This window comes from Blennius ocellaris, assembly GCF_963422515.1.
Source record: "Blennius ocellaris genome assembly, chromosome: 20".
NCBI lineage: Eukaryota > Metazoa > Chordata > Actinopteri > Blenniiformes > Blenniidae > Blennius > Blennius ocellaris.
In genome coordinates this window covers 13,219,864-13,246,285 of record NC_137669.1, presented here as the reverse complement: position 1 = coordinate 13,246,285, position 26,422 = coordinate 13,219,864, and the positions used below count along the sequence as shown (strand labels likewise).

The 26,422-nt window shown below is 41.6% G+C and overlaps 3 protein-coding genes across 3 annotated transcripts; 2 read left to right on the top strand and 1 right to left on the bottom strand.

The window, feature by feature from the left end:
* Positions 1 to 1,770: 1,770 nt before the first annotated feature.
* Positions 1,771 to 13,544, bottom strand: LOC308144432 (cathepsin K-like; the record flags this gene model as incomplete). Its single annotated transcript, XM_080515547.1, has 15 exons — positions 1,771 to 1,870; positions 1,964 to 2,066; positions 2,142 to 2,307; positions 2,385 to 2,606; positions 2,685 to 2,831; positions 2,911 to 3,033; positions 3,194 to 3,270; positions 3,490 to 3,497; positions 6,309 to 6,404; positions 6,499 to 6,604; positions 6,979 to 7,144; positions 7,966 to 8,190; positions 8,274 to 8,426; positions 9,454 to 9,576; positions 13,446 to 13,544. The coding sequence occupies 15 exons, from the start codon at positions 13,542 to 13,544 to the stop codon at positions 1,771 to 1,773; spliced, it is 1,914 nt and encodes a 637-aa protein (XP_080371673.1).
* A 2,796-nt stretch (positions 13,545 to 16,340) lies between these two features.
* On the top strand, positions 16,341 to 18,170 carry LOC308145213 (leucine-rich repeat and immunoglobulin-like domain-containing nogo receptor-interacting protein 1; the record flags this gene model as incomplete). The annotated part of the gene is made up of 1 exon (XM_080516577.1): positions 16,341 to 18,170. The coding sequence occupies one exon, from the start codon at positions 16,341 to 16,343 to the stop codon at positions 18,168 to 18,170; it is 1,830 nt and encodes a 609-aa protein (XP_080372703.1).
* A 1,794-nt stretch (positions 18,171 to 19,964) lies between these two features.
* vps72a (vacuolar protein sorting 72 homolog a) lies at positions 19,965 to 26,176 on the top strand. The gene is made up of 6 exons (XM_080516261.1): positions 19,965 to 20,325; positions 23,697 to 23,849; positions 24,480 to 24,600; positions 24,729 to 24,905; positions 25,085 to 25,229; positions 25,435 to 26,176. The coding sequence occupies exons 1-6, from the start codon at positions 20,209 to 20,211 to the stop codon at positions 25,823 to 25,825; spliced, it is 1,104 nt and encodes a 367-aa protein (XP_080372387.1). The 5' UTR covers positions 19,965 to 20,208; the 3' UTR covers positions 25,826 to 26,176.
* The last annotated feature ends 246 nt before the right edge of the window (positions 26,177 to 26,422 follow it).

Below are 26,422 nucleotides of genomic sequence, written 5' to 3'. Positions count from 1 at the left end.
AACAAGGCAAACACCAGCTCAGACTTCCCCTTGCAAAGGCAAGGGGTGTGTTAAAGGTGTACAGGACTTTTTTTTTTAAAAAACAAACTTTTTTGTTGTTGTTAATGGCATGATTTCTGTCTATTCAACTCCCGAGAGCACACAGACCAGTCCTGAGTGTATCCTGAAACATGGATCAAGCCACGCCAGAAAACAAAACTCCTTCAACTGCGAGAATCCTGAATGACTTTCTGTTTGTGTTTTTTCTTCAGTTTCACTCTGACCTGTTTATTAACTGACAAAAGTTCTACTCTTAATGTGAGTTCAATTCAAAATAATTCAATGTACTGTGTGTAGAAAACTGTAGATGTTTGTATGTGCAAGTATGGAGTTTGTGCAACAACAAAAAAACAAAACAAAGGGAAACTGTTCCGAAAAAAAAAAAAGTTCAATATGACACAAAGAAAAAAAAAATCTATTGTGTGTTGTCCTTGTGTTTTGTAAATGAAGACTGAAAATCTTGGTTAATTCAGTATTTATTACTTCTGGATATTGAGAATATTTTAGTGATGCTGAAAAGGTGCTGTATTTATTTTATGTGAGAGTTGTTCATTATGCTGGGATTTGCACGCTCGTGCCATTTCTCCAGTTCTATGAAGAAAATGATAAATCATAAATAAAACTTGAAGAAAACCAATGTCATGGATTGAATTGACTCAAGTGGATTTGTCAAAGTATGAGACCCTCCAAGTTGAAATCTTCCTGATTTTTATAACATCCAATACCGTTTTATTCACAAAATGTTTCATCTAAAAGGCTTTTTTTTTTTTAAATCCATTACTTGCAATGAATTTAGTTCTTAAAATTTACAAATTTTCCTGTATACATTTCTTTAAAATATTTATGTTGGGAAAATTAACTCCAGTGCCCCGAAGCTTTTTCTTGCAACAGCCGAAAGGACAAGCCCACGCCATGTTATCTTTATGCAGTCAACATGAAGCTCAATTCAGTTCAGTCTACTCTAAAGTCTTGCTGCCTTGGGGCATTTTTATACATTTACATCGAAAAAATTGGAATATCAAGAAGTTACTCATTTCAGGAAGGCAAAGATTCACGAATATTTCAAGCCTTCATTTGACATTTGGATGATTGTGGCACACAGAAAATGAAAACCCAAAATTAGATTTCACAAGGTGTTCGCCACCAGAAATGTCAGGCTTCTGAAAAGTGCCTTCATTACTTGGTTGGCGCTCGTATTGCATGTGGCACTGCTCCGCTGCAATGGAAGCCCAGGTTGCCTTGACAGCTTTGTCGAGTCTGGCGTCTATTCTTCCTCTCCCCGGGCTTCAGATCAGACCAGTTTGCCGGCCGCTTAAGCACAGTAGCGCCACGGTCACTAAACCAGCCTTTGTACCTTTGGCAGCGTGGAACATGGAAATCCGCATCTCCATAAAGTGCTCAAATATCCTGCTAGATGGCAGCATTGAACTCTTATTTGTGATTCACCTGTAGATCATCTTCCTCTACCAACTTCAGGACTAAAATTGGGGCGCTGTAGTATAATTCCAGCAAAAGATGGAATAGAATTAGAACAAGTCACATGGCCAAAAATAGTGTCCTGCAACAATTATAGTCAAGTGTGAACAAGGAGCGGCTCAATCAAGGATCCCAATGCAGGTAAAATGTGCAGAATTTGATTAAACAACCTGACGGGAGTGAAACTATAAATGTAGGACTCAGACCATTTAAGCAATAAACTTTATTTAAATGTTGAATTTCCACTTCATCCAATCACATGATGGGAAAGCAAGAATAAAGGCCTATGGCACACTGGTTTCGTTTGTTCCGGGCCATTTTGATGTAACCTTTGTCTCCGTACTTCACGCCCCAGCTATGGAAGAAAGAAAGACAAAAAAAAAAAAAGAAACTTAGATCAGAACAAATTCTCAACTCAAAACATTTGTCATTGAAACATCTGGCTGACCTGTTTTTAACCAGCCAGTAGTCTTCTCCTCCTTCAGTGCCGTAGCCCACGACCAGCACGCCATGATTGACATTGTGAGTACACGTGCGGTCCCTGTACACACCTGTTGGCCAACACCAGGTCAGTAAAGCTCACTTCTAGTTAAAAAAAATAAAAATAAAAATAAAAATCACCTCACCGTTGCGGTAGAAGAGAAATTTTGGCCTGGAAGCATCAATAGCAACAGAGATGGGTCCAATTGAAGCCAGAGCCATTTTTAAAGTATCCTCGTCCCCCTTTGGTAAGAAGTTGTACCCCGTGCAGTTCGCGGCCCGATACTTGGGGCTGTACTTGCAGTGACCATGCTGAAATTAATTCAAAGATTAGGTTTCATCTTTTAGTCCAATCGATTTGCCACTAACCCTATTGGGTTATTACCCACCTTCCCATTATACGGGTAAGCTGCTTCTGAATCGATGCCTTCGTTTTTCATGACGTATTCAAAAGCGCTGGACATGAAACCACCGTTGCACCCGTTGTTGCCAAACTTGGAGCAGTCCACCAGATTCTGGGGGCTGAGGGACATCAAGAATCCTGTCGCCTTCTTCAGCTGTCCCTCCAGAGCGCCAACGGCACTGAAGGCCCAACAAGCGCCACAAGTCCCCTGCAGGAGAAGAGCCCCCCCCATTAGAACACAATGCAGAGGGACGTTCCACACTAGACCGATCTACTGGGACCGTACCTGCGTCTTGACTGAAGTCACCAGGCCTTCATCCCTCCAGTCCAGCGATTCTGGCAGGGAGACGTTTTTCACGATGAAGCTCGAGTCAATGTTGAGGTCAGCTGGTACTCTGGTGGTCATCAGGCTGCCAGTGATCTCCTCGTAGGTCTGCGCACAAACGGTGTCAAGACACACGCAGCATTTATTCCCAGGTTTAGATCCGTGTTCGACAAAACCACCAACTGACCAGGTCTCCCAAGTGGTTCATGGACAAATCAAAAGAGTGTAAACCCAGCGACGTCTCCAGGTTATGGACATCAATCATTTCCAAGTTCTCCTCCCAAATCCGCCTGCGTCCCGACTCCTCAATCTGGAACAAAAACAGCCTCATAATTATGCAAATGTGAACATCAGGATTACAAAACACCCAACTCCAGTCAATCATTCTTGACCTTTTGGTATTTACAATTACAAGCAATCAAATCATTGTTAGTGACCAGTCCAAACTGGTTTAAATACAGCAACTTTACCTGATGAGAATAAGCTTTGTTGTGGATTTTCTTCCACAACTCCCAGTGTCGATCTCTTTCTGAACTGCTGACGGCCGCTGCCAATCCACACATAATCGCGAGAAGCAGGCTCCGAAACATTTCAGGTTCTGTGGTGAAAATCAGATTGCACATCTACAGAAGCAGTCGAACGCCATGTAGCAACAGAAACTCCTTTAACTTTTGAGTATTACTCAGTATTTTCAGTTGCATGGTATTCAGAGGGCACACATGCATTAGAAGGAAAAGCCACGACAGGTACAAGACGTTACTCTCACCTTGATTACTGGGACCAAGAGACACAGCCGTCCTCAGAGAATTGAACCTGAGAGCACAACCCACCAACGTCTATTTATCCCTCGTCTCTGTGCAACACCTGGGAATCATTACGACCTAATTTCTGCCACAAGGTGGCAGCACAAACAAGCCATCACGTCACTGACAGCACAACTGCAGAGCAACTCTTCTCCTCTTCAAGTCTGTTGACTATTTTTAGCTCTGATTTTTGTCCCGGCTTCTCTTGATGGGACTTTAAGCTGTTTGATGTTCAACCCAACCTCTACTGTTTGGTCCTGAACAGGTAAGATGGTTCCAGGAACCTTTAGTCAGGAACCTTCTGATGAAGATTCACTAATATTGTGTTTCCATATTATGAAACTCGCTGAACGTCTGTCAGTTTGAGCCTGATATTGACGTTCCACTGTAGGTTTGTCCTACTGGTTGCCTCAGATAAAATGCTGGCTTTAATGGTTCCATCATAGTTTATTGAATCAGTAATGCTTTTCTCTGTATTGCTTTGATTCGGGTCTGAGCACTGACAGTGGATAGGACTCTATTGAAACGGTAGAGATTATGATTGCACGATGCACCTCGTTGGTTTCTCTGTCTTTTGATTTGTTTTGTTTATCATTCTGGGTCATGAGGTTTGTGACCTCAGTCTCTCCGGTCTTTTGGACTTGTTTCAGAGTTTTGAACCTCTGAACTAAGCTGGCTGAGTTTCTCCGGCCTCCTCCAAATTAGTGAGCAGCACTAAAGGTCCGCAATAAATCTCTCCATGTTGGTCATAATGGTTGTTCACTCGTCATTCTTTTCTTGGAGTTCCTTTTGGAGATGGACACACTTGGCCTGTTTAAGGGCCAAATCAGCCAAAACAGCGAGCGTCGGTCTCACAGTCGGCCTTGTCTAAACCATTGCACCAGACCTGCTGCCGCTCACTGACTTGACTGCATCTCTCGTGCAACTTCCTGTCAGCTTCTGCGCTTCTGGCGGAGCTCAGAGTTCAACTGTTCCTGATGCGACTCTAGAGCTCTGACCTGGCTGCTCAAATCCTCTTTCAGCAGTTTCTTAATCTGCGTCTCCATACTGCTGTGGCGCAGACGGATCTGCTGTGGTTCTGCAGTGATATCATGACGTCCATGGAATGAAAGCTGATGTTGTCATGAGTAAGCCTACATGGGTTGATGTTGCCATGGTAAAAGGGTAGCATGGCAACTGCAACATTATTTTTTTCTTTTTCTGTATTTTAACATTAGATGGAATCAGTCATATGTGCAATAAATGCAACTTGTAATATGTTGTATTTCTGTCTTTTACAAATAATTGAGAGGTCAAAAAAGGGGCATACCCTGTCAGTCGCAGCGCCACCTGGGGGACATGCTTCAAATCTCTGACAAGCAGGGATGCAAGGACCTGTCCAACCCTGTTGGCTGCTTTGCTTCAACATGATCTATCTATCGCACGCTGAAAGATTACTCATTTATCCAAGGGATTATTGGGGAAAAAAGGTTATTTTAATATTGCTTCTACTTCCTGTAACACGAGGTTTAGTTTAATATTTTTTATACTCTTGCATGATGGTTTTTTCCTCTGAACTTTTTAGTCAATTGACGTTTAGTCAATTTATTGACATTGAAAGTTGCCCTGTTCAATGATTCTACTTTTTTGTATCTGCATTACATTTTTTCCCTTAAATTAGATAACGAATTATGTATTCTGTTTTTTGTAGACACAATGTGAACTTTATAGTTTCAATCATGTTTCAAGCGATTATTGTATAAAACAATCTGAATAAAAGGGTGTGACACCTTTATTTATTATTCACAATGAACATCTCTTTCAATAATTGTAACCAATTTAGGTGAATCTTATCCTTCACATCAGACCATGTAAATGTAAAGGTGAGACATAATCATGAACAGATTAATTTGAAAATAGTACAGAGACGACATTTAAAGGAGAGGATGACATAGTTATCGCCTCTTTAAATTTAATTCCCCACATTAACAAAACTCCTTAAACCATGTGCTGCTTCTTGGTATTTCTAAATACGAAAATGGCTTGAAATTCAGTATGTAAACCAACTTTAAATCGGTCACACTTGGAAGTTTCTACATATTCTAATCATCCTCATAAAGATACTGATAAGCCCTAATTGTCAGGCCAGAGTTGAAAAATGTAAAAACACCAACAACTAAAAAACCTAAAGAAAACATATTCACTGAGTTAACACACCAAAAACCATGTTTTTCCACAGCTTTTATTCAACCTCTTAAAAATGAGGCTCACAAAGTGCTTGAACAGACACATACCCTTTCACAAACCATAACAAACAAACGAAGTGACAGAATTCAAATGCAAATGATGAGATAAGAGGGAAAAAAAATAGCACAAAACTGCAAATACATCACATTTTGTTATTGTAATTATTGCCACTTTACAGAGGAATGTTAGAATGAAAACACTCATCTATGCTGACCTTATTTAGATATTTCCAAAACAAGAAAAATGTATAATATCACAGTACAAAATTAACTGTTTTAAAGCTGAAAAGACATCCTTTTTTTTTTAACATATTGTTATCACTTATATTGAATTCATTAACATGAGTAGCTTCCACCACAAATATGACTATTTAAATAAATAGAGACTGCATAAGAGCTCACTATGACAAATATACAAGGTACCTGGCAAAAAAGGAGGTGTGCTAATAAAGGGGGGGTAAAAATAAAATGAAGATAAAAAAAAAAACCCAACAAAGATCGGACCTCTGATATTAAATTGAAAAAAATTCTTTGGGAGGGTTTTTTTTTTTTTTTACAGGGTTGGGTAAACTGCAAAGCTGGCAATGCCACACATATTATTCTTGTTCCTTGCCATCCGAATGTAGCCCTGCTCTCCCCATGCCGTCCCCCAGCTGAAACCACAGAGACACTCACAGTTAACATCAGGTCGAACTTATTAACTCGGGGAACTGCTTCTAATCTTCTGCCCAGGAGAGACCAGTTCACCTGTTTTTCACCAGCCAGTAATCTTGTCCTGCATCCGTCCCGTAACCCACCACCAGGACGGCGTGGTTCACTGACTTTGGGTTGCAGCGGGGTACATTGTATAAACCTGGAAGGTGCACACATTTCAAACCACTCACTCAGAGACTAAACTCTAAATATTTAAACTCGGCACTTCATTTGGGGAAGTCCCAGATTGAAGGGAACTGGGAACAATTTTTACAAATATTAGACCATGAATTTCTGGGAGTGAAGATCTGCTGAGGAGTTTCTACAGATATTTGAATAAAAACAAGAAATGGAGAACTGAAAATGTGTTAGTGACTCTTAAACCCACAAATGTCGGACAACTGATTTCATTGGGTTCATTTGCGCACATTTCTCAATTTTCTGAGTTATTACTGGAGCCAGACATGACAGCTCCAAGCTCCTCATTAGGAATCTGTTAATAAAACCCACATATTGGAGACTGATGAGCCTCACCTCCTCTGTACAAATGGAAAGACGCCAGCCTGGCGTTCACGGCCACAGCGACTGGTCCCACTGACGCCACCACAGCCTGCAGCTCCTTCTCATCTCTTCGTGGAAGGATGTGGAAATTAGAGCAGTATGCAGCCTTTCCCTTGACTGAATAGCGACAATTCCCATTCTACAAACACAACAAAAAATGGCTATAATGATACCAGAATTTGAAATCTAATATGATAATGTGAAAAACTTTGCTTGCTCGTGGGGTTTGATTAGTTTAACTTGCTTCTCTGCCGAAACAGGCTTATTGAGAAACAAGTATGTTTAGCAGAGCAGCAAACTGAACATGCTCCTCTTCAGAGCTTCTGGTCCTAGCTTACGATTGTTGCTGCTGTATTAAACAGGATCATGTGTCCAGTTTGCTGTGTGTGGGTGTTGCTGCTCTGTCAAAAATAACAGCCCATTTGCGTTCTGTCTTGAAAAGTTCACTGTGGCTGTTCATGGTCAAAAAGACCTGCAGGCCGATGGAAAATATCTGTCATTTAAGATCTGTAGTTGATTTCCTGAAGTGGTTTGATTTGTCAAAGAACAAAAGAAGCCGGATTTTACATTCTATTTAAACTATAATGGAATTCACAATACCCTATTTAATATATGGTGCAATATTCATCTGAATGCAGATATTCCACAGAATATTGTCTGCATCTCACATACGCAGTTTCAATGAATAAGTAGAGAGCGCGCAGTGCTATGCAAATTAGAATTCTCACACCGCCGCTGATAAAAAATGTATGTGTTTGACACTTTATGTTTTGACATGGTTGTCCTAACATAAAGCTTTAAGGAATTCAGTTGTTGTGTAATTATCAGTTCACATCCAGGCCAGAATAATGCTCCACCCAGAAAGAGTTCAAAAGAATAAATAAATCACAACCGAAACTGAGAAAGAGGCGGTAGCACCTTATTAATTTCACATTATGCAGACTGTGTGCTCTGCCTGACCTTGTGTTCGTAGGGGTAAAAGTCCTCCGAGTCCACGCCGCGGTTGTGGATAATGTAGCTGTAGGATTTGGAAATGTAGCCTCCTCTACAGCCGAGGTTCCCCTCCCTGCTGCTGCAGTCCACCAGGTTCTGTGGACTCAGAGACACCAGGACACCTGTCCTCTTCTTCATCTGACCCTCGAGAGCTCCCAGAGAGCTGAAGGCCCAGCATGACCCACACGGCCCCTTTAAAAGCAAATAAAAAACATGTTTACCGACCCTTTCCTGACAGATTGTTCTCATTTCCATATTTTAATAGCTGTTCTTACTTGGTTTCTGACAGGACTGACCATGCCCTTCTTCCTCCAGTCCAGACTCTCTGGTATCCGTGAGCCACTCGCTTCCCTAAACGTGCCATTTTTGAAGGGAAGAGTCTCCTCCTGTTTCAACCCGTTGAGCTTCTCATTAATCTCCTCGACTGTCTTAACAGAAATGAATAAAGCACCTCGAAGTTAGTAAAAGCGACTGCATTGCGAAGCTTCTCTGACCCTCCTGCCATTGAAATTTGCTGAAGTAGTATGTTCTCTACATATTTGTGTATTGAAGGCCATCGTGAATTCTGTAGCCCTCTTTAGAAAACCCGGCTCGAATGGAAACGGCCTCACTGGGACTCACAAGGGCTCTTTAACTGTGTGCCGTTGTCTTTCTATCAGTTTTTTCTTTTTCTGCCGGGGGGTTTTGCACTTGACTCTGCTTCCACTTTATCGTTGCACTATTTATTCTGGAGGTTTGTTTACCTCACAGTGGCTCCAAAATGCGATCACAGAATTAACAACAGCACATCTTAAGGTGAATTTGCCTTTCATATCGCATACATCACAGACACTCGAGCTGCGTTATGAAGTTCCACGAGGCAACACCAGGTAACACACTGTCCTCTGAAAGCAGGCCAACAGCTTGTGTGAGTCCCAAACATCTCTGCCAGTTTCCTGCAGAGTCGTACTCGTCACACCCATCCGTGCCTCGCTGCTCAGCCTTCCCCTTGTGCAGAACCCTCCTCCTCCTCCTCCTCCTCCTCATGACACCTTCGAAATACCCTTCTCCTCAGGATTCTTTTTAATGACAACCTCTAAAGGGAACTTCGCTGCAGTGGGAAGGAGTCGTGTATTTTGTATGATGGACTGAATCCTGCCCAGTGTGTGACGAGCTCCCCGCCACCCTAACATGGATATTGCGTGGACAGAAACTAGATAAATAGATGTTGTATAGGTCAGTGATTTTCATTTTGGGTTCGGCAGCTCGTTTGATTTCTGCTCACTACTGAATGATGCTTGGTGATTCCGTACTTAAGACATAAATCCATATCAATATGTTGGTTTTCTGTCCATAGACTTTAAGTTCTCTCCCTGTTAATTGGAAAGGACTTGGAGTGAGGCGCCACCTCATGAATGCCTTTCAATTATTTCTGATTCATTCTCAATTCTCAGTACTTTATCCTTTTTCCTTTACCATGTCTGCCAGGTGGTTGAGTCCCAACGTGAAGCTGTGTTTTCCCTCTGAAGCCTCCAGGTTGTGCTTCAACACAAAACGCACGTTCGTCTCCCAAACTGCTCGCCTGAGGACGATCTCAGTCTGAAATACAAACGCAGAGCAATCTGAACTGTGTTGTCACATGTGATGCTGAGAAGAGGTTTTCTTTCTTTTCTTTTTTTCCTTTGTCCCACCTTGTTACTATAAAGCTTGTGGTGTTGAAGTTTCCAGTCTTCCCAGGCTTTGTTTGAACACGGCGAAGAGTTACAGCGAACCAAAAAGGCCAAAAGCAGAATAACACATGAAACATTCATTCTGTAACAGAAGAAACATAAACCGATCACTTCATGGTCTCTGTAGAGAAAAGACATGAAGACCAGATACTACAAATATACATAAACTTGATTATACATTTATTTCTGTGTTTACTTCAAAGAAGAGAAAAAAACAACGTTAATAATGTCTTTTTAAAGCCTGCCAAAAAAAAACCAAACTAGTAAAGTTTTTTATTATCTTACACTTCTTGTTTATTTATGAGCTGCAAAACTATACACACATATTAAACACATTATGTCCTTTTCGTGTATGTAAATGTGGCCAACACATGTCTCACGGTAAAGAATTGTAGCTCAACAGCACTGCAAACCTACAAGTTTAAACGGAATACTTTGTTAATTTCAACTCAATCTGTTTTTAATATTACATTACATGTTTTGTAAAGGCAGAATTAAATTACATGCCTGTTTATGAAGCAGCTGGTGAGTATGAATTTGAGTAAGCCAATATGATGTGTTTGTTTTCTAAACATCCCGAGGACAACACAACAGTTTTCATCAAGGAAATCTCCGTCTGTTTCAATCTACACTTGCAAAACATCCGGTTCTTTAAAATCTAAAAACAAACAAACAAGATAAATACAACATTTTCTAAATATAAAATGCACAAAAAGTATAAACACTCACAGTGTTGATATTTTTGTAAGTATCTTGACAGAGGATTCAGATGAAAATAATTGAGATGACGATTGATGAATTAATTTTAGCACTGCTCTATAACAGTAACTTCTTTTTCTCCAGGTTTTGTCACAAAGGAGAAGTTCAAACATGTTACTGTTATCTTAAATCTTCTTCAGCAAACCTCTTCTCCTATACCCTTTTCATTCACACATCACTGGAACGCCTAAGTTCATTATAGCAAATACAAAATGAGGGTTTTACCTTCTTTCAGAATGACAAGAAAATTTTTGTTGTTCTGTCCAGGGAGGAAAATGCGCCAGTTTCCTACCGGACCAGTATATCTTCACACTTTAAAAAGGAAGTTTAGTTTCCTGGCATTCACTTTTCTCTCTGACTCGTCATGTGAATCTAATTTAGAAGCAGCAGCTCCAACTGCCCCTCCAGCACGAAACGCAAGAGAGAGGAGTTTAATTATGAAAATGTGTGCTAATCCAACTGTTTGCATAGAAAATATGAGTGGAATGAAAAGTTTAGCCATAAACCGACCTTTGCATTAGTTCAGAATTGACTTCTTCACAGCTGGTTCGACTTCCAACGAAACCAAAACATGAAAGCGCAGACTGCTGTGTACTGCCAGTAATGGTAATCTAATTTAACCAGGGTGACTTTTAACCAATGATTCATAAATGACTGAAATGTTTTATTTTTCAGAGTTAGATAAGAGCCTTGTATAGTTTGACGCTTGCTTGTCTTACTGAATTGTAAATCTGCTCTCATTACCAAGTTACCGCCACATAAATATGGACTATAGACATTATTATTATTATTATTATTATTATTATTATTAATATGGAAGCCCTTTGGTGAATAAATACCTCAAATATATGAACACACATTCATAAAAATAACAAAACATACTTGTAAACTGAACAAAAATACAAATGCAACACTGTTTTCGCTCATAAGCTGAACTCAAATGTCTATGTACGCAAATTCTCACATTCGATGGCGTCTGGTTCTCTGATCTGCCACAACTGTGAGGTGGATGGATTATCTCGGCAAAGGAGAAATGCTCAATAACAGTTTCAGACAAACCTGTGAATAATATCTGAGAGAAATAACATTCTCTTTGAAGTTATCCAATAATAACCTTTTCTGATTTATTATGAATACATTGCTCCTATAGGAAAGGGCTTCCAGAGGTTTACCATAGTATCACACTGATAATGAAGACACATCCACGCATATATTTATCTTCTATAACGCTTTATCCACTTCAGTTCAGGGTTTTTTTTTTCCATGTGACACATTTTTCATTTTGAAGAAATTAATGATAAAGGTAAATTTCAAAGATTGATGATAAATTGTCCTGTTTCACCAATCCAGAACGGCATTAGGTGGCTAACTAAATCAGGAATTTGTATTTATATGATCTTTTACTTGGTTCCATTTAGTAGAAGCTAAATAAATCTCAGAAAAAGGAAAAATGCCCACATACATCAGCGCAGTCCCTATGAGGAGGGAGGAGCCGTGAACACACAGCGTGATGATAAATAAACAGGAGGGTATTATATAATGTGGAACCTCGATCCGGCACCTTGCTATAATTAGCGTCCTCCTTTGACCTCTCCTCCTCCGAAATCCAGGTTTGGACTGAGTTCTGCTGATGAATGCAGCTTGTCTTTGGTACCAGATGGCAAGATCATGACTCATCAGCACAGCCTCTTTTTTTCCCCCTATAGTGATCATACATGTTCAGTGTTGACGCACAGAAGGGGAAAACCCTGATGAAACAAATGGATTGTTGCTGTTTTTTTTGCTTCAACAAGTTGTGATAAAAAATGAAGGAGACGAAACCTGTAGAATGTTAAATGAACCAGAGACGAGTTCCTCCGCTGAAACCTGAAACAGAAAGAAATATTGGTCAGACAACTTTGTTAATCATTTCCATCCACTAGTAGACAAACCATATTCTCAAATATCAAACGATTACAAATCAATGTTGCTAAAATGTTACATTTTGAAATAATAGATTTCACTTAAAACATTGGAAATGTTGAAAAGTTGGACTTAGCTGAATTAAATTATAATGAATGGAAAATAAATAAACAGTAAAGATAAAAAAGGAGAAAAAAAATGATTTGTTAAGCAGCTTATTGGCAGGAGTTTTAAATTAGCCATGATGGATTTTTGTGTTTTTACTTTAGCTTTTCCAAGTGAAGAACTTGTGTAAAAGCAGGGACATTCAACAAATTGCACCAGTCAATATATTTTCACTTGTATCAAACTCCTTGAAGACTCAGTGGAACCAACGGGCTGGAAAAGAATCTTCTTTTATTTCCAAGTGTCGGCGTTTAAATTCGATCCCATCTGGTGTTGCTCCGAAATTTCTGCGTTTGGCTGACCTGCGCCTGCCTCCTGCCTCATCCAGTGCAGCAGGCTGGATGGAGTCCAGGAACGAGTGCATATAATCCCCCAGCATGCACCGAGCCCCCGCGCATCCGCGGCCAGGTTGTTGTTGCCATGAGGACGGAGGAGCAACACGGGAACTGAAGCCGTGCAGCATCACGCTCTTCCCTCCCCGAGTTTGGGGGTGTTCAGGATGGGACCACAAAGCGTTCTCACTTCTGTTTCCTCTCAGATGTATTTTTGGAAGTGTTTTTGAGCTGCACTGTGTTTTCTGTTTTTTGTTTGTGGTTTTTTTAATTTTTTTATTTAAGGGTTGTTTTGTTTTTCCAGGCGGTGCTGATGAAACCAGGCTCTCGGCTGTTTGAATCATTTCAGACAATTCATCAAGACAGTTTAGAGAGAAAAAGGAAAAAAAAAAAAAGTGCATTTGCATCACAATGACGAGCGCTGCAGTCTGAAGAGAAGGTGAGTTTTTTTCCTTTGCTTTCAATGAGAATTTCTCTTGTTGTCATGTGGCTTTTATACAATCCCTCCGTTGTGCTGGCGCTCTCAAAGCTGTTGAGGCACCGCTAAAAACTGTAAGATCACCTTTGGTACACTATTTACACTTCCGGGCATGTGCACTCCCTGGAGGTGTTGAGGGGGGAAACATCCTCCATCACTTATTGCCGTGGGGAGCTGCTGTCGGCACCGACTCTGTCCCATGATGACATTTCCGCCTGAAAAGTATTGTCTCAGATAGAGGAGGAGAACATTTCAACCTGCTGCCCCCCGTGGCATGTTTGTTTGCTGTTTTCGTTGAGTGTCTGAGGCGATCGCAGCTTTTAGAATAAGATGTTTTATGTGGAACATCTTTGAGGCAATAAACGAAAGTGCAATGTAAAAGTTAGGCCAACATAAGTCAGTTTGCACCGAGGGGGGAGTGCAGTCATCAAGTCGATCTTTGTTGTTCCAGTCTTTACATCAGTGAACTCGTCTGTTTCTCTCACAAATGTAAGTAAATCCTCCCTGCTGCAGCCACTCATGTTGACGTGCTCCGCAGAACAACAACATGTGAGCGAAGCTGCCAAAACCCGAACCGAGGGCGGCATCACACTTTGAAGGCGTTATTATATTTTCTGTCACTCTCTGCGCAATTTAAACAGCACGTCCCAGCAAGTCACACATTTTATGATGAGTTGATCGCCCACTCAAATTTCTTTGGACAGACCTACAGTTTCATAAGAAAGAGTGCTGCGTTTTGAATGCTTTTTCTTTTTTTACATCTTCACACACATCCTAACACCAAAGTTCCATGTGTTTTCAGAGAGTTGCACCCCCCCCCCCCCCCACACACCCCAAAACGAATGAATTATAATAGTTTGCTTTTGTCTCCTCCTACCGGGTCATGTGATAACGATGGAATGACTATAATGAATCGAGGAAAAGTTACTATCTGCACCGGATATCCTTCCTGTCACACATTTTAAAGTTACAGGAATATCAAATCCACAGCCTTTCAGTCTACTGTCATTATTATTGCTCATCTTTTTGGTATGGTTACATGGACAGATGACATAAGAGGTTGAATAGTGAGAAACCAAGCATCATTTCACAGTGGATGAGGCCAAGGCTCTGGCTGAGGAGAAACACACGTCTTGTTCGCCTGAAACGAAAGCAGAAACTTTCATCCACCTTGCATCATCCAGAAACAGATATAAATCGATATGAGCTCTGCTTCAGTGGGTATGAAGACCTTTACAGAATAAACAAATAAACCCTGAAGTGAAAGCCTGAAACGTGCCTCCTTCTTTTCTTTTGTAATTTTTCTCCTGATAAATGTATTCTGTCATTTGTGTAAAATACAGAATGTGCAGAGGGATGTCAAGTATTAAAAAAAAAAAATGTATAAATGGAGCTACAAGCTACTCCTACAGAAGCAGCTGCATCAGAGTAAACAGTAACACATCAGATGTAATAACTGTGGAGCAATAGGTGTTCTTTTCACATTGCTTTTTGCCCCGAGAGAGAGAAGAGAAAGAAAGATGATATTTACAGTAGCTGCAGCCCTGCTGATAATTCAGTGTCTCAGTCCTCGTGTGGAGCAGGTTTACACTTTCTCCCATTGTCTGCTGTCAATCTCTATAGATTAAACAAAGGCAGAGTGGGTATACAACCTGCTATTCTTATTTTGGGATTTATTGACTCCTGCTCGAGCTGTCGAGCTGAAATGAAATAGTCCACAAGCCTGCAGACTGTGCTCTCGGCAACCGAGGTGATGCTTTATGCTTTACTGTGAGGAGCATGTGGGTTAATGATGGGAGAAGTGATTGCTTCCTCAGGGGTGGCACTCGTTATCTGTTGATGCCTCCTCACTAAAAGACAGCAACTGAATGGATGAATGAGAGGAGGTGACAGCTGATCTACAAAGTTATATAGGGTGAGTTAAGCTCTGATGATTGAATGGCATTTTTATTTAGAGATTTACCAAACAGTGATTTGGATGTGTAATTCAGGGCCAATTCACAAACAAGCAAGCTCTCAATTTTGGATGAATTAAAATGATATGGCTCATGCCACTATAGCCCTGTGCCCACCCGGAACAGATGTACACTGGTTATAAATCTTGCCTCGTGGCAAGAAGCTTCTAACTGGAAGTTTTCATGTTTTCTTGTCCATGCATAGGTTTGTATCCAGGTACTCCAGTTTGTTCCCACAGTTCAAAAACGTGCATTTGACATTAATCGGTGACTCCAAACTGCCCACCGAGATGAATTTAAGTGCTGCTCTGTCAAGGGTGTGCCCTGCCTTTACTTATAGTGGCTGGAGGCACATTTTTATAAGCTTTCTTCTATTTTCAACCTCTATGTGCAACATGAAATCTCTATTGTGAACTCCTTCATTTGTCTTTCAAGTTGAAGGAAGATCCCAACACGACTGCTGTGTGATGTATGTCGTAAGGAACCATATGGGCATAAAAATAGGTTCAGCGGAATTGTCCACGTAAATTCTACTCTGAACTTTGTGCTGAGAATCTTGTGGAGAGAATCAAAGAGAATGAGGCGTCAAGTTCTCAGGTTAATATCGGCCATGAACCAAATCTGTGACGAGATGACTGCACGGGACAAGAGGTCTAAAGGGTCAAGACTCAGTCATGATTTGAGAAGAATCAACTGTATACCTAATATGTTCAAACAATTGAGAAGACAAAAGTTCACCTTGAGGCAACATTTTTAAAAAGATGCACATATTGCATAAAGAAGTAAAAAAAAAAAAGATTACAAAGATAGACAAAATAAGCGGGATGAAAAACTGTTGACATCGGTATTCCAGTTCCATAGCAAACATCTGAGGTGTATATATAGTGAAGATTAAAAGCACTGATCACAATTTATTCTCCCTATTTTAGCCTAATAGAAGTCACTTAATCTATTTATAAGATTTTAGTTCAGAACTTGACGATAAAATAAACTTCATATTTTCACGGCTGTGTTTTTCTCCCACATGCAGGCAGGCCACCAGATGTTTGAGGGATCTGTCTTCCACCAAAGGCTATGCTGGGGAGCGCTCTACCTGCTGGTGGCAGGCGTGGCGTTAACACCCGAAACACGCTGGCTGTGTCCACCGTCCTGCCGCTGCAATGCCGTGCTGCTGGAGGCCAACTGCTCCAGCAGTCAACTCCCATCCGTGCCCGATGATCTCCCGCAAGAAGCCAAACTGCTTAACTTGACCCACAATGCAATCAGAACTCTGCAGCATCAGCAGTTTCACTCCTTCACTCAGCTGCTGGACTTGGATCTGAGTGACAATCTGTTGGTGTTCGTCGAAGTCGAAGCGTTTCTTGGCCTGCAGAGCCTCTTGAGGCTGCGTCTTTCTCACAACCACCTGAAGATTATTCCAGTGGGGGCGTTCGCCGGTTTGCCAAACCTGCAGTTGCTGGATATAAGCAGCAATCAGATCCTTGTTTTTCTCGACTTCACTTTCAGTGATTTGGTGAGCCTCCAGTTTCTCAAAGCAACTGAGAACGACTTAGTTTTTATCTCTCATCAAACTTTTACAGGACTGAGCAGCTTACAGGAGCTGTACCTTGATGGTGGGAACCTCACTGCCGTGCCAACAGAGGCACTCGCACAGCTGAGCGTCCTGAGATGCCTTCATTATTACCACCTGGGCCTCAACACACTGCCAAACTACTCCTACCGCCCTCTGGTGCGCCTTAAAGAACTGGTCATTTCTCAATGCGTCTGGCTTGAGACGCTGTCAGGAAACAGTCTCTTTGGTCTGAATCTCACATCTCTAACCATCACGCACTGCAACCTGAGTGCTGTGCCCTACATCTCTTTACATCATCTTGTCTATCTCGTATACCTTGACCTTTCTTTCAATCCTATCACCTCCATTCGTGGGAACCTTCTCGGGGACCTTCTCCGCCTCCAGGAGCTGCGTCTCATTGGAGGCTCGTTGCTTCAGATTGAACCTGGAGCTTTCAGGGGATTGATTCGTTTGAGATCACTGAATGTGTCCAGTAACTTTCTTACTACACTTGAAGGAGGAGTTTTCCATTCAGTGGACACCCTGAAAACCCTTGGGCTTGAAAACAATCCATTGACGTGTGACTGCCGTTTGCTCTGGATGGCGCAAAGGCAGCCGTCCGTGGACTTTGGCGGACGCCGACCAACTTGTGCTACCTCGGTTCAGCTGCAGAGCTGGGATTTCCTGGAGTTTTCCAAGGAAGAGCTCCAGACTCTGCTCACCTGTCGACCGCCTCGGATCCTAAACCGTAAACCTCAAGAAGTGCGCGTGGACCAGGGACACACGGTGGAGTTTTACTGCAGCGCAGAGGGTGATCCTGTGCCATCTGTCAGCTGGCTCAACCCACAGCTCAGACTTTTATCGCCCTACGGTAGAATGCGAGCGCTCTCCAACGGCACGCTGGAGGTTCGTTTTGCTCAGCCTCAAGATAGTGGCACTTACCTGTGTGTGGCAATGAATGCAGCAGGAAACGACAGCTTGACAGTCAGCCTTCATGTCCGAGCGTTCACATCATCGTCAAGAACCCCCGTCCGTCTTAAAGGTTGGCCCGTGTTACCGTCGCCCTCTCCGGACAGGACTGCCAATGAAAAGCTCCCATTTGACGTCAAGACCCTACTGATAGCAGTAACCATTGGCTTTTTCTCATTTTTCAGCTCCGTGAGCCTGTGTTTTGTTTTTATGTTGTTTTGGAGTAAGAGCAAAGGACAAATAAAGCACACAGCCACAATCGCATACGTGCCCCGAAGCGTTGTGTCCAATAGTAATGGAGGGACCAGCAGCAGGCAGGAGACAAGCAGGTTCACCATGAAACTAATATGACAACAGATTAAAGTTACAGTTTTACTTGCTATGACTGTGTTACAATGATTGTATTTTATTGTATGTTACTGCTTCAGAGGATGATGTTTTATAAAGTCTAAAATATGTATTTGCATGAAGTTGTTTAACATGAACTTAAATAAAGCAGAAGACAAGGAATGATTAACATTTTCCCAAAATGAGATTGTGAGGAACGTCAACCATTGCAAATATTGTTCAAGACAGAAACTGTACTGTAACAAAGGAAAGGGTGTAAAATAGCCAAATGTTTTTAATGCATGGGAATGTGAAAATGTATTACTTATAATAATCTAATGTTTTAGTTTGCTGCCATGAATCTTCTCTTTTTTGTGTTTCTTAAAGCAAACCACGACGGAGGAAATGAATGTTCACCTTATATTTAGCTTATTCTTCATTATACCTGCATCACTTGTTATATTCTTGATTCAACTATTTTGGTGGCATTCCTACCAAACTTCTTCTTCTGATGTCACACTTTTTTCATTGTTCTAAAAATATTCTCATTTGAGATGGGGTGTTTTTTTTTTTAAACCTTGTTTATGTTGACTATATTAAAATGTTTTGTTTTTTTTGCAGTGTTTGATGTTTATTTATTGCTTTTCACATTTTTAATAATAAACACCAGTTTCACCCTGTAAGTTACAATAAATGACTATGAATCAATAATGCAGCATTTAAAAAAATCTGATGTCATTAAAAACAAATGTTTGCATATTTCATTAAATTCTTATTATTTTTTTTGAAGTTTGTCTCCTGTTACTCTAATTTCTTCAACAGTTTTTCACTTCTGACAATCTTTGTCCTTAATTTTAGATCCAACTTTTAGATCCAACTTTTGAAACAGCACTGTTGATATCATGATATGTCAATATGTACAGTAGATTTATGAAAGGGTATACAAATAATGATACTTTATGGATTTTTGCAACTCAGTCTTATCATTCAAATATGGCATATACATAATATATTAATAAGAAATATACATATTTGATAATAAATATATATGTATACCGTATATCAATAAATATAGTTAGACTATAAAAGGAATTGGTATTGATAAATAGTAACAGCACTAGGCTATATTGGAGCGGTGGGAAGCACCTCACAGTGACAAGGTCATAGGTTCAAATACTAACTAGGCCTTTCTATGTGGAGATTGTGTGTTTCCTCCAAATCCTCCTGTTTTCTCCGACTTTTCAAAAACATGCATGTGAAGTTAATGGATTACCCCAAATAGCCCCTTGGTGTGAATGTGAGTGTGTGGTTGCCTTTCTCTCTGTGTTCACCCTGTGATGGACTGTTGATCTGTCCAAGACTGGGACTGGCTCCAACGCCCCGTGACTCTTCACAGGATAAAGTATGCATGATTGAACTTTGGCTGACCTTCATTTACACAACATACAATTTAAGGATGAAAACGTTTTATTTTGTATTTGAAAGTTTTAATTATAAGTGTGAAATTAATACAAACAGGGTGATAAGTGTGGACATAATGTACAATTACAAATACTGTTGTATTTGAATGTGCCTTTAACATATGGCGCATGCAAAATAAAATATGTGATTTTTCTGTAATATTTAAAAATTTTGGAAAATACATTTAGAAAATAAGGAATTAGAACATAGCCTCCATATAAAGTGGCTCTTTACTACACATTTAATACAATCTAACACAAGTAAAATTCTCAGCTCCTGCAGTTTCACTCTGAACACCAGGAAGTACATCTGCTGCCCTGGAAGTGACGTCATCAGAAACAAAAGGGTCCTGTTTTAGCTGTTAGCTCGTTGCTCAGATCGTTGTTACTATAGTTAATTTCAGTGCGACATTTCGCAGCCGAGTAGATGTAACTGGTCCCGCTTGATTTTAAATGGTCCCGCTTGATTTAAAGTGAGCAGCGAACAAACCGATGAGTCAGTGCAGTGAAGAAAAGCAAGTTATTCCAGCCTCTCCGTACAGTCGATAGCGGCTAAAGCTAAAGGAGCTAGCAAGTGTTAGCTGTGTTTGTGATATTCCACCATGAGTCTGGCGGGGAGCCGTGAGCCCAGAAAGACTGCGGGGAACCGCATGTCCAAACTCCTGGATGCTGAAGAAGAGGACGAGTTCTACAAGACCACGTACGGAGGCTTTAACGACGTGAGTGAACAAACTGACACTGCAAGTTGTGATGAATGAGCTGCAGGAAAGCCGAATAGGTCCACGTTGTGTCTGGTTGTTGTTGTTGTTATTGTTATGATGAATGAAAACGGTCATTTATTTTTTTCTATTGGGCTTCAACTGAGGGTTAAAGTCATCTTGAATCAGTTATTTCACAGATCTGATAGAGTAGCTGCTCTTAAAACCTTGTTTATTATTGTTTGACAAAATACATTCCTCGATCATTACAAAGAAGTCGCTCAAAATACTACAATACAATGGAAGCGATTTCTTCATTTAATGAAAAAATATAGAATTCAGGTTGTGAAACATGAACTTAAAATATTTAGAGTCTTTTCGTTTTTTAAGAATATATTCAAATTTCATTGCAGATGTAAAATGTAGGAAAGGCCAACACATTTCTTTGTAGATTGGTGTATTTCTGGTTATATATTTCTTCTGCGGTAATTATTATCAGTTCATGATCATTTTTGTATGCTCGGGTTCTGTTATATTTCTTTGGCTGCAATATTAAAGTGATTTAAGTGACTCTTAGAAGATCTTCCTCATCGATTCTCTATTATGTACTGAAACCAATATTAAAGCTGTGATGACACTCATTCAATCAGCTGTCTTAAATCATCAGTGCCTTGAGGTCTCTCTTTGACTTTGAATTTGGCGGTGGTCACGAGATGTTTGTTTTATTCGGCATTATTTAAAACTAGAAGGAACATATCTGTGAATTGTTTAACTCCCCCTGCAGTTGCACAAAGATTGATTATGGGTTGAATTGAGGACAGTTAGATTTATGGATCCATTCCGATTTTCTGAATTTCACCATGTGGAAATGTAATGTGTAATGCTGTTAAAAAAAACAACTGTTGTCCAATCTTTTTGAGTAATGAATATACCTTTAATACTGACTTATTTTCTATTTCAAGATAAGATAAATCAACATTTATTGTTGGAACCAGTTTGTATCTTGCAGAAACACTTCTATAGCTTATTTGTGATGTTTACAGTTAATTTTAAAGTAAATTAAAAAAAAAAAGGTTTTATGTTGTAATGTCGATGCATATTATGAATCAAATCCTAGAAGGTAATGAGGAGACATCTGCTGATTTTGGTCTCTACAGTCATGACCAATGGAGAGTTCCTGTGTTAGACTGCATAAGTTGTGTACCGGTACCTCCTATCTTCTTCAGCGTTCATCTCAAAAGTCCCACCACCAATAAATGTTATCCCACATACACAGATTTACTGGCATAATCCCTGCAGTTAATGCAGACAGATTAGTGTGGGGTTTTAAAAAAGCTTTCTCTGACTCAAAGTTTAGAAATTTGAGATGTCAAAGCAAATTCATGTTAAAAAGATTAGTCTACACCAGTGCTTCTCAAATGGTGGGGCGCGCCCCCCTGGGGGGGCGTGGTGGGGTGTCAGGGGGGGCGCGAGGCGGGCGCGACTTTCAGTATTAGTGTCTTTATTCATGCTTGAACAATAAAAAAAGGGCCTCCAGCCACTAGGTGGCAGCAGTGCTCAAACTAATCAACAGGCTGCCTGTTCACCCAGTAGAGAAGAAGAAGTACTACACATGAACACCGGTGTACAGAGCTGGCGGAGGAGGAGGAGGAGAGATGGAGAAGTTTCTGACAGGAGTGAAAAGAAAAAAGGATGAGGCATCAGAGGAAAAGAAAACAGGTGACAGTAACCGGTATAAACCTAGTAAGAGCAGGAGATATGACGATGCCTACATAGCCCTTGGGTTTACCGTGAACACGGTCGGAAACGAGGAAACACCCGTTTGTGTTTTATGCCTAAAAACTCTGGCAGCGGAGCATGAAACCAAATAAATGAAGACGGCACCTGGAGACCATACACCTGGAGACCATACACCATACACCTGGAGACCAGACACCATACACCTGGAGACCATACACCATACACCTGGAGACCATACACCCGTTATGTCAGTAAGCCACTGGAGTTTTTTCATCGTAAACTCCATGAGTATCGCCAACAAGCCGGTCATTTCGTCAGCGCGGCATCAGTAAACAAAAAAGCACTGTTAGCCTCTTACAAAGTTGCCCACCACATCGCAAGGTGCATAAAACCTCACACCATAGCAGATTTATTTTGATAATCAGGCGATTGTATGCAGAATGCTGGTGCCAGCAACTGATACAGTGGTTTATACAGATAAATAAATACATATTATCAAGTTCTCAATGGTAGTACAATTCGGGGGGGGGCCCTGAAAAAAATTCTGTCCTCTAGGGGGGGCGTGACAGAAAATAATTGAGAACCACTGGTCTACACAAATGTGTCAAATATTAAAGTCATTGTGTTCCATCCGTTCATTTTTAGACTGGCTTCTTCATCTCGGGGTCATGTTAGAGTGGAGCAGATCTCGGCTGGTTCCACTCTGGACAGATCACCAGTCCGTCACAGGGGGAGGAAGATAGAGAGACACAATCAAACTATTGGGAAATGTAATAACCCACCAAACCGCAGACATGTTTCTGCAGCATGGGAGGAAGTTGGTAATGGGAAATAATGCAGGAATGCACAGGGAGAACATGTAATCTCCACACTGATCAGCCTCCCAAGGCCGACTTGCACTCTTGTCATTGACTGTAAATGTTCTCTTGGCTGTGAAGATGAACAGGATGTGACTGGATTACCAACGTTTACTGTTTCACAGCCAGGGAGAGAAGAGAAGCCCACACTGACTGACTATCCTGTGTGGCAGCGCACACCGTAGAGCCTGAAATTACATTTTAAAATACTAACATTGCTTCCTCAATTTAAAGCCTGGCTCATTTTCCTCAAACAGCTGCTGGTTCAAAGGTCAACCTGTGTAGGGGGATTTGGCAGTGGCTGCTCTGGCAGTTCTGACAAGAGTGGTTGGATTATTTATTTGATTTCTTTTAAAGCATCTCAGAATCTGTGGGTCCTGAGATGCCTTCGTCATCTCTGCTGAGACTCCGATGAAACATTGTGACCGTGTCTGTGTGCATGCTTATACTTGAAGGACAGTCTGTTCTCCAGCATTTTCACCCTGTGGCCTGTTCTGCCGCTTGTCGCCACAGCAGATCCAAACTTTCACGTGCTGTCAGTTTCCTCGTCACTGTTGGTTTGTTCACCTTATTTAGTGTTTACACAGCGCTCTTGCAAGTCGTTCTTTATTGAATCTTTCCTATTTGATGCTGGTCCTTCAGTTAAATTCTGATTTATGTGCTGTACAATTCCCCCCAAAATCCTAAATATTGCTGTATTCTGCGAGCCTGAAGGTTACAAACTATGTATTTGAACCCCGAGTCGAGGGTGCTGAGCTAACCTCTTCAATCCTGCACTGGTGTTTGCTTTTTCAGGAATCGGGAGACGATGAGTATCACGGTGAACATTCGGACACGGAGGATGAGGTGGACAGTGACTTTGACATCGATGAGGGCGATGAGCCGGACAGCGACCAGGAGGAAGACGCACCTCGGAGGAAAGGCCGGGTCGTCACTAAAGCTTACAAGGTGATATTCATGTACATAAGAAGCTGTGAGACTGTCTTCTGCACCTCGGCGCTGAAAAATTAATTAAAACCATTGAAGGCTGTATTTCTAACTGAGACCTTTGAAAATCACAAACAGGCTGTCGTCGTTGCACTCTTGTGCTTCTCTCCACAAATTTTGCAGCCCGAATTCAGAAACTGTTTGTTTTCTCTCCCAACAATCAAATTTAGGAGCCGCCAGCATGTTTTTATCCCTTTGTAACTCTCCAAAGTCTTTTGAGCACATGTGCACCTTTTCAGCTTGATACAACTACACACTCAGAATCCTTAAAGCTGCTTCTTACCATCACTGCTCTGCAGCCCCTCTGGAGCCGCCATGAAATCCTCTCCCACAGCAGCTGATTGAACAGACAGCATCACAGATTCCACAACACATTTTTGTAGGATTTTTACATCCTTTTGGGGGAGAAAAGTGCTTATTTTGTCGATTACTGGTATTAACGAATGAAGACGGGCTTGTTTTGACGTGTTATTTGCTCCGTCGGTTGAAAGGAAGTGTGTCGCAGGCGCTATGAAGCGAAGGCTGTTCATGCAACTGTTCATTGATGAGGCAGATTTGAAATTAATTGATAGGTTTGTTATTCGATTTAAGGAACCTATTAAGGTGGCAAAACCCAAACCCAAGAAACCTCACGAGGAACAAAAGAAGACTGAAAAAAGCAAAGTGGAGCTGAAAAGGAGGATCCCTCAGGAATTCCAGGATTTTGCTGAAAGTAAGATTTCGGCTCACTGTTAATTGGGTCACATCCTCATCTTACTTACATGGTAATGACACGGTTAATGCATCGGTTTTAAGCATTGTCCTCTCTTTTTGTCCTCTTTTATTTAACTGCACCCCCAGCCCGTAAGTCTGTGCGACAGTCCACCAGTGAGCACACGCGCAAGACCAATCTGCGCTTACAAGAGCGGCAGGATGCCCCGCGGCGGCGGCGAGGTGCTCACCGCGACAGACCCCTGACCCAGGAGGAACTGCTGGCCGAGGCCAAAATAACAGCCGAGGTCAACATCCGATCCCTCGGTACGAGAACGTTTCAATGTGTTCGGCAGAAAGTCAACAGAAATATGACAAGTCGATACACAAAGGGAATTCCTTGTGTTTTTGCTGAGGTGTTAAAATGTATATTTATTTTGTGGCTTGCAAGTGATCCTCCCCGGGGAGGGGGATTCCATTTCCATTTGTATATTTTGTGCCTGTAGAAAACTATGAGCGTCTGGAAGCGGACAAGAAGAAACAAGTCCATAAAAAGCGACGTTTTGAGGGGCCGACGATCCGTTACCATTCTGTCCTCATGCCTCTCGTCTCCCACTCCGTCCTAAAAGAAGAAAACGTCGACGTTGAGGGGTACGTACGACCCGCACGCAGCGACACGGCTGCAGAATCAGTCCGGCAGAGGTTTCTGCTGCTCTGTTTAACCTGCTTCCGGGGTGTTTAGTCCAGTTTTTGTGGCGTCTGTAATGAATCTCATGGATTTGGCTGAAAGCCAACCCATTGAGAAAGTCACTGCAGAGCTCAAGCTAATTCCCATCATTTTCATGTCGTTCCAAAGGCTGGATCAAGATGTTCCTCAGACTGCTCCCCAGAACCCCGCCACGCCTTCCCAGCAGCCCGCCGGAGGCCTGTGCTCGCGCACTTACATAACGTTCAGCGACGACGAAGCCTTCGACGTGGCCTTCCCGCACGGCGCCCAGTCCAGCCCGCAGCTGCCCGTCCAGGAGGTTTGTCCCGTCACCCACAAGGCGGCGCTGTACCGCGACCCGGTCACAGACATCCCCTACGCCAACACGCGCGCCTTCCGCATCATCCGGGAAGCCTACCGCAAATACGTGGCCGCTCACGGATTCCCGAACACGTCGGGAGGAGCGGCGGGACTCGAGTCCTCGGCAGCCAAGGGCGCGCGGCAGAAAATGGTCGTCAAGCAGAGCGCCGCCGCCACATGAATGACAAAACAAGTACAGACGGATGTTTGTTTGTTTTTTAAAGACAGACTGATTTGATTCTGAAAATGTCCACTGGTCTCGACCTCATCAAAGACCTGCTCGCATCCTTTTCCCTGCAGGAGTTCTGGGGCTTGAACAGCCTGTCATACTTGGATTTAAGTACATAAAAAGTACAACAAACATGGAACACAATCAAGTCCTTGAATGTGCACTTGGCCTTATTTGAGATGCACCTGTCTATGTGTTTGTGAGAGATCAAGATAACCCAGGTGGAGTGGAAGAGACACGACGACGCAGAATAAGGTCGTATCTACACGTTGGCAGCTTATCTTTTTTTTTTTTTTCCCCTCCCCGAATGATTTGTATTTTATACTAGTTGATTCTTTTTGTTCCTACAATTGTACAACAACAAAAAATAAAAAGATTGAATCTCGAAATGATTAAGCTTCACTATTCCTTTTGGCTTTAAAGTGCATCTCACAATAACAGCCGCTGAGAAAAACAAACCACAGACATGATTTTTGCTCATCTAATATAAACAAAGAAGTATTTTTACTCTCTAGTCGTTCCCATCCACCACCTCTTGAATTATTTGAA

Bases quoted from the DNA above. Each gene is read 5' to 3' on its own strand.
- vps72a (XM_080516261.1), top strand. From the start codon at position 20,209: ATGAGTCTGGCGGGGAGCCGTGAGCCCAGAAAGACTGCGGGGAACCGC. The intron at 24,601-24,728 runs GTAAGATTTCGG...CTGCACCCCCAG, and splicing joins ATTCCAGGATTTTGCTGAAA to CCCGTAAGTCTGTGCGACAG. The intron at 24,906-25,084 runs GTACGAGAACGT...TTGTGCCTGTAG, and splicing joins GGTCAACATCCGATCCCTCG to AAAACTATGAGCGTCTGGAA.